We start from the raw sequence: 8,592 nt of genomic DNA on the forward strand, positions 1-8,592 counted from the left end.
GGGGGGGCAGGACATATTATTTTTGTGGAGGAAAAACTGACTATGTCATCTCAAAATAATCAGAATAGTCTCTTCTACTTGTTGTGGCTGTTCCACATCTTCTGATAGGCGCATTGTAAATGACTTGTGTCAAATCATAAATTGCCTGCACATACAACTGATATCCCATAAAGGAAAATGGCCATAGCATAACATTGGAGTGGATATTTACAATCGTCTTTTAAATGGTACATTGTCATGCTTAAAACAACCTGAGATTTCTTTCTGCCTGATGAGAACAACTCTGTGTTCTTTGAGGCCTCAAGGATATTGGAACTTCTTGATCAGCCATGAAGAAAAGATAGTCATGAGCAGAAAGTCAGGATTTCATTAAATACTGCCATTCCTAAGGTAGTAGAAAACATACCACTCCTAGCAGATGGGAACATAATGCACCTTAACCCAAAACCTTGACAGAAAGTAGTCCAAGGGATTTGGGAATTGTTGTCATAGTGATGGAAATGTCAGCAGCCGCTGTGTCCTTGGTTTGTTCATTTTTTTTTTGCAATCTCTTTCCAGTTTCTGCATAATTGAAATGAAAAAGTTGGAGCTCTTGTCCATCACAGGTTATATATGCCGGGCTGGTGTTTTATAACTGGCTTCTGTAATCAGTGGGGGAGAGGCTGAAGTCTAACCAACTGTGAGATATTAAATTTAGAAACATAAATCAAAGAGAAGAACCCTTGCTTTAGAATCAATGAGATCTATTAAAAGGAGTACAAGCACTATTTTTAGGAAGCCAGGTGAATGTTTCCATGCCTGGTCTTACTCATACTTGCTTATTCACACAGCCCTACTGAATGCATAACAGGAAGAAAGGTCGATCCATGCAGTCAAAGCATCTCAAAAATGGCTTGGAGCCATTGCTATTATAACAAATCTGTTGCATTTTAATTCAAGCAGGGCTGTTTCTAAGTTACATCTGCAACAGAGTATGTAGACTTGTCAAAACAATGCCATATTTAAATTACCAGTTAATGAGCTACTTCAACCTTTCAAAAATGTTAGGTGCTCCTATTTGTAGACATCAAAGGAATGGATTTGCCTGCCAAGCAAATGTTTATTTCACAGGACGAATCATTCTCTCAGTGAATAACTTCCTCTCTGTCCTCTGTGCTGCTTGGAGCCATTGCTATTATAACAAATCTGTTGCATTTTAATTCAAGCAGGGCTTAAAGCCACTTAGTCTGATACCTTTATGCAGAGGAGCTATGAACAGGGCTGATGCTGGGATGCAGAGAATGTGGAGGGACCAGCTATCTGGTATCAAGGGCTTCATGGCTGGGGGAAATGATGAACACATGAAGTTGCCTTCTATTGAATAAATCCATCTAGCTCTATAATATCTTCCCTGGCTAGTGGTAGCTCTTCAGCTCATAGGCTGAGATCCTTCCCACCCCTCTTATCTGATTTGCCTACACAAATCATGCCCTCCACCGTTGAGCTTTGGCATCTGCCTCGATGCACAATGGTGAATACTTGGAAGAGACGGGGTGGAAGTTCAGTTGTGGGGGGATATGAGGTTCTCAGAACAGATGTGCCATGGAGCAGAGGTAAAACACTTGCACATGTACATATCCCATATGCACAATGCCCTATTTAAATGTTCTTGTTATAGGCATCCACTTTTTGAATGCCCACCTTATTGATCCAGAGGAGTTAGCCGTGTTAGTCTGTAGTAGCAAAATCAAAAAGAGTCCAGTAGCACCTTTAAGACTAACCAATTTTATTGTAGCATAAGCTTTCGAGAATCACAGTTCTCTTCGTCAGATGCATGGAGGGCCAAAAGAAACTGGTCAGATATAGAGGAGGAGAGGGGAGGGCGGAGTAGATGCAAACAACTCCTTCTGATGTGGAGATGCAAAAAGCTCCTTCTGATATGGAGATCAGTTGCTTCTGTAAAGGTTCAGAGAAGTTAGCCGTGTTAGTCTGTAGTAGCAAAATCAAAAAGAGTCCAGTAGCACCTCCAAGGCCAACCAATTCCACTGCAGCACAAGCCTTCGAGAATCACAGCTCTCCCCGCCAGATGCTTCTGACGAAAAGAACTGTGATCCTTGAAAGCCCACGCAGGTGCCACTGGACTCCCCTTGATCCTGCTTCTGTAAAGGAAATCAGTTACCTGTGATAATGAGATAACCATTCATAGTCCCTATTCAGTCCCAGCTTGACAGAGTCAAATTTATTGAGGCTCTCTTGGCATTAACCTAAGTGTCATGACCATTACGTTTATTTATACCCAAACTTTTAACCGAGGGTTTTTCATCCTTTTTAGGTTCTTGTACAGTATTCTCTAGCCTGAGGACTGTTTTATGCATATCAGTTTTATACTTGTTGGGTGTTTAAATTTAAATAGAAATATGTATTTGGTATTTTTATCTTTCCCTTCCTTTCCCTTCCTTTCTCTTTCTTTCTTTATTTGCTTGGGATCTCTTCTCTAACAAGTGGTCCTCTTTACTTTCAAATTTCCTTTTTTTTTGTAAGTGTGTAGGTGTGAAGGATGAGTGCTTATGCTGACATCTGTGCATCCAACCAGGCACAGCAAGGTACCACAGAGAATAACCATCAGCGCTATGGAGTTCGCTCTTACCTGCATCAGTTTTATGAGGACTGCACAGCATCCATTTGGGAGTATGAGGATGATTTTCAGATTCAGAGATCGCCCAGCAGGTGGAGCTCTGCATTCTGGAAGGTACAGCTACGTAATGATTACCTGATAACTGGGTAACTTATGGCCCAAAGTAGTGGACAAAGCCCATCAGTTCTATATTGTGTGACCAGCCCCCCCTTTTTTTAAAGACCTAGGCTGGCAGCAAAACAAAAGTCCTTAGTGGACTACCATACATGCCTGGTGAGCCACAGCTGGTCACAAGTTAAGAAGCCTACTCCATGGTCCCTGGCATGTATCCATGCACTAGATCTTCAGACAGAATGGCATTTCAGTTTGCATGAGAGGGGGTGATGATTTCCCCCTCCCATTGCAGATCTCCACTTTGCTCTTGATAATGTACCAGAGGATCCGTTAACCCCAGAAACAAAATTTCAGGCGATTCAGTGAGCTGCAGCAAGAGAAGGAAGTTGGACAATCCCATTCTATGAAATCCATGAATTGTATACTCACCACTGTATAAGAAAGGAGGCATATTATAGAAAATTAGAAACAAACAAGTGGGGGACCCACAAGCACTTACCAGGGGCATCTTTCCCCTCCCCCATTGTTTCTTCTTTCCCTTCCCTGAAAGGCCTCATAGCCTCTCCCCTCTTCCTGTTCCCTTCTTTCCACTCAACCTAACTTTATCTACCTGCTGTCTTCAGCTTTTCTTCCTTCCCTCCCCCTGGTAGCCTCTCCTTTGGAAGAGTCTGGCCAAGTTGTACAGTGCCAGCTCAGCACTACAATAATGTGGCTTTCATGGGATGGCTGCTGCTGTTGAACAGTAGCAAGCAGCCAAGCCAGGGTTAGTCATCCAAGTCATAGCAAGTCACCCAGTAGTCCTCAGTGAGTCCATCCTCAAAAGCCCTGGCCCATTCTCCTGCCTGTCTAACAAAAACCAAGGCTTGAAGGCTGACAATACTGTTGTCTAGCACATAGGTCATTTGTTTCTTAAAAGGACAGGTGCTACTTCTATTATTTATCCCCACTCAGGTTTTGGGGTTTTTTATTTCAGATTTTTCTGCAAATGTGGGGCTTGTTTCAGGCTTGTAGAAAGATTTGTCTTGTCTGTTCATGACTTCAATCTCTTGATTTAAGTATCCAAAGATTTGGACACATTGAGAATTAGATATATCGATATGCCAACCTTTCAAAAGAAAAGCCTTAACAAGAGGCAACCTTGATTTTTTTTTCCGGAATGAATAGACACAAGTTGCTGATACCAACTTTTCCTCCTCTCCTTCCCTTTTATGGTAAATCATTTGTTTAAAATGGAAAACCATGTTTAAAGTAAATATGTCATCAAGGTATACCAATAGATTGCCCTGAATGGCAATCACACCTTTCTGCCAGGTTATACTGCATAACAATTACAGAAGGAACAGGCCTTTTTTTCTGCCAGAACACACTGGAACGGCATTCCAGCAGCTCTGCAAAGTAGTCATGTGTTCAGGTAGCCCCGATCAGCTTGTGAAGGAAAGGAGCTCTTTAACCAGCTGGTCGGGGAAGTCTCCCCCACCAGCTGAAGAGCAGGGTTAAAAGAGCTCCTTTCTGCTGGGCAAGCTGTGGGAAAGGAGCTCTTTAATCCCCCGCTCTTCAGCTGGTCAGGGGAACCCCAAACAGGCTGTAAACTTCAGCTGAGAGGAGTGGGATTTCCCCCTCCCAGCTGAAGCCTTTCTTCCTCCCTCCTTTCCTTCCTCTTTCCATTTCTTTCTTTCCTTCTTTCCCTTCCTTCCTCCCTTCCTCTTTGCTTCTTTCCATCTTTCCATTTTTCCTTCTTCCTTTCTTTCCCTTCCCTCCTCCCTCCCTCCCTCTTTCTTTCTTTCCATGACTTTCCATGTCTGTTCTTTCTTTCTTTTCTTTCTTTCCATGTCTTTCCTTCTTTCTCTTCCTTCCTTCCTTCTTTCCTCCCTCCCTCCCTTCCTTTTTCTTTCCTTCTTTCCATGTCTTTCTGTCTTTCCATGTCATTTTTTCTTTCTATTTTTTTCTTTCTCTCTTTCCTTCTTTCTCTTCCTTCCTTCCTTCCTCTTACCTTCTTTCCATGTCTTTCCTTTCTTTCTTTCTTTCCTTCTTTCTTTATTTCCCTCCTTCCCTCTTTTTTCTTTCTTTCTTTCTCTCTTTCTCTCTCTCTTTCTCTCTCCCCCTCCCTCCCTCCCTCCTTCCTTCTTTCTCTTCCTTTCTCCCAGGGGTGGCCGCACCATGCACAATGATGTCACTTCCCAGAAGTGACATCATCGCACAGTCCCAGGACCGTACACACGCATGTAGTGACAAGGGTGCCACCTCCTGCTAGGAGGCCCCAGGTGAGAGTTCCCCGATCTCTTTCCCCAGAAAAAAAGACCTGAGAAGGAATATATGATTTATTTTGATAGTGATGTTAAAAATGGTAGAAATAGGCTGAGCTGAGTATACCTATAATGCGGTTCTGTGCTAATTTGTTAGATCTGTTTGAAGTCCATGATGTTAAGGAGATTTAGGGGAGTGTAACATTGCACTGGATTGTGAACTTAATGTCCATATCCATGCCACAAACTTTTGCACAGGTCACCCCCTTTTTCTGTTGTTTGGGAACTGAGATCACTCACTAGATTCATGTTGGGCAGGAATTCAAATTTCATATTCAACTTCAGTTGGTTCAGAATATTATGGGAGCTGAATATCAAAATCCTTTTTGTTTCTATTAACACTTCTGGTTCTCAGCATACCATATTGTTTCTAAAGCCTGGGACAGGGAAAAATCAAATTTGTGAGGGATAAATGTTCCTTTTTCCATGTTTCAGATCCCAGCTATGTCTCTGGCCAACTCACCTGTTCTGTACATTGAATGGTTATTATTAAAAATGTGTCTATTAATGCCAAAGCATAAAAAAAATTTGGACAAAAAAGGGGAAGGGGGTAATGAATTTGTGATGGTAACATTCTGTAGTTTACATGGGAAAGTAACTACAGCAATTGTTCTGCATTATTGCAATTGAACCTTATATTTGTCAAACAACAGACCATTGAGTCATGCTGTTAATCTTGTACCCCATTTCTGTCTCACACACATTCACACACTGCAATATAAATGTTTAGATTTATTTAACTTAAAATATTTATATCCCACTTTTCTCCTGATCAGCCTGTCTCAAACCACTGACCCTGACTAGTGATTTGTAGTCTGCAGTCCTATGAACATTTTCCTAAGAATAAGCCCTACTGAATAAAATGGGACTTGGTTTTCAGTAACTCACATAGGTTGTTCCTATAATGACTTTGTCTTGCTACTGCTTGAAACCTATTTCTCTGTACACGTACATAGTCTGTTTCTGTACACATTCCCACAAAATTCCCATTCATTGTTTGTTGTGTGAAAATCATCAGCCCACTGTAATTCAATATGATTTGTAGCATTTGTAGCTTTTGTGCTATTTATGGATAGAGTGATGACAAATATCAGTGAAATGTCATATCTATTTAAGAACTTCTTTTAAAAATTACTATTGCAGCTGTATTGATTTCCATTTTTTTGTTTTGTTTTTCAGGTCGGACTCATCTCAGGGACAGTGTTTATGCTGATAGGGATCATTGTTCTTATAGTAGGTTTTTTGGTGCCCCCCAAAATTGAAGCCCTGGGTGTCAAAGATTTTGTGGTGGTAGATACACATGCTATTCAGTTTAACAGAGCCCTTGATGTATGTAAGTTGGCAGGAGCAATTTTGTTTTGCATTGGAGGGACCACAATGGCAGCCTGCCTGCTAATGTCTGCATTTGCCAAAAGCTACTCCAAAGAAGAAAAGTACCTACAGCAGAAATTTAAAGAGAGAATAGCGGACATGAAAGCCCACACACACCCAATCACAAAAGCCCCAGCACCTGGAGAATCCAAAATACCCGTTACTTTGTCCAAAATTCAGAATGTCCAGCCATTATCTGAAACCTGACCATTTCCTTTTCCCAGCTGACCCCTCCCATGAATTTGAAAGGATCAGCTTTGACTAGTGAATCTGTGTCGCAATGCAGCATCACTGCGCTCTACACTTAGCAGGAAAAGAAGCAGGTTGAAAATCTAATCCAAGAAGAATCCTGGGGTAGCAAGAAAGCAAAGGTTCAACCATTATTGGTTTGAACAGAAGCATTGATATGCTTGCAGTAGGGTGGGTTTTCATAAGATTCATGAAATTCTTATGATCCTCAAAATCCTGCAAAACACAGTTTTTCTTTCACTTTTTGTTTCCAAATATTCACACCTGCTTAACCTTGGACAGCTTAAAATACTCTCTGATCAAAAATAATAGCCAAATTTTTGAAAAATTGTGTGTGTGCATGTCCGAGAATGGTGCAAGCAGAGAGAGATGTCATTCGAGTTTCCACCATGTTGCTGGTAACTGTAAACTGGCAAGCAACTGGTCAGTTCAGCAGTTCAAGCTGCTGTGGGAGAAACATAAAAGAAACATCAAACCAAACCGTGTTCTCTTCCACATGCACATATACTGGACCCTTGCCCTTTTTATATTATAAATGGTAGATCGTCCTCTTGATGTTCTCTCCTTTCCCAGTCCTGTTGCAGAAGGCTCACATCCTCCTCCTCCTCCTCCTCCTCCTCTTTGCAACAAAATCCATTATTTTTCATCACCTGTATTCTGAGCAGCCTATTTCCTACCCTTTCATACAACAACACCACATAGCTGTTACGTTAGCATTAAGCTACGGTGGAAAACAGCTGACTCAGCCATTTGGTTTAACATCAACAGAAAATGCAATTGTAAAATGTGTGCATTTTTTAGAATAAGGAAATGAATAACCAAATTAACCCAGCTACCATTCCAGTCTTAACCCCTTTTTAGGAATAGTGTGTAGAACCTTTTTTTAAAAAAAAATTAGTAGACGATGTCCATTTGTACCAGGATGAAATAAGAGCTTGAAAGCCAAGTGCTGTGCTTTGTGTACACTGTGATGTGTACATAAAAGACATGAGCACACATATGCCCCCCCTGCACATCAATGTAAGAAGCCAACATGCATACATACACTAAAACTGCTGAAGAGAGCATTATTGCTCCCATGCCCGTAGACACTTCCTGTGCTTGGGAAATACATTGTCATTGGCCATTTCAAGGACATGTTGCCCGTACAAGGTTTATGCTCTGTCTTGCCCATTACCATTAATTTCAACAGGGATTGTTCATGGTTGAGTCTTGCCTTTATTTTCAAACCTGAGATGTTCTGCCTTCCCTACATCTGATTGTCTGACCTTAGAAGAAACTATAAAATTATTTCTATTTTTTTAGACAATAGAGAAAGCTCTCCTGAGTCAGATTATAGCTGTGTTGATGCTTACCTGCAGATTTGTCCTTTCCCGAAAGGTATACATTATCTTCGTCTCAAAAGACACAGTTCTCTCATCCCTTTAATTTATGGATTGAAACCAACTCTGTGTAAAGAGATGTGAACTTTGTATTCTTTCACAACATGTGCCCACCTTATAGTTCTGTCTATTTTTTGAATGGATTAAATAAAGATATAAGAACTGGCTTGGTTGTTGGCAAAATTTTCTTTCAAAATATCAAAGAGCCCCAATGAACCGAACATTTTTGTGCACAGGTCAGACAACTTGAGAAGAAATTGGTTTCCCCTTCTGTAACTGCATAATTCAGCTTGAATCTCTTCAGCTCCAGTTGTCCCAACCTTTCAACAACATCAGACTCTCATTTCCACTAATTTCCACGAACCTCATTTCTTGACCGAGACCAAAAGAGGGGCATAGCCAGACATCATGGCAGCTGCCATCCTAATGCAACTAAGCTCACTAATCATCTGTACTGAAGATGTGCATTCATCATAACCAAGATTGTGGCAGGCATATATTGCAAACTTGTTGCTAATTTGCATGTTGTCAATTTATGTATCATCACTATGCCTAATAG

The 8,592-nt window shown here is 41.1% G+C and overlaps 1 protein-coding gene across 1 annotated transcript; it reads left to right on the forward strand.

Annotated features, from left to right (window-relative positions):
• Window positions 1–2,536: 2,536 nt before the first annotated feature.
• Window positions 2,537–6,609, forward strand: NRSN1 (neurensin 1). The gene is made up of 2 exons (XM_054985806.1): window positions 2,537–2,728; window positions 6,211–6,609. Exons 1-2 carry the CDS (start codon window positions 2,537–2,539, stop codon window positions 6,607–6,609), a joined length of 591 nt encoding a protein of 196 aa, XP_054841781.1.
• The last annotated feature ends 1,983 nt before the right edge of the window (window positions 6,610–8,592 follow it).

This window comes from Eublepharis macularius, chromosome 7, assembly GCF_028583425.1.
Source record: "Eublepharis macularius isolate TG4126 chromosome 7, MPM_Emac_v1.0, whole genome shotgun sequence".
In the NCBI taxonomy this organism is placed as follows: Eukaryota; Metazoa; Chordata; class Lepidosauria; order Squamata; family Eublepharidae; genus Eublepharis; species Eublepharis macularius.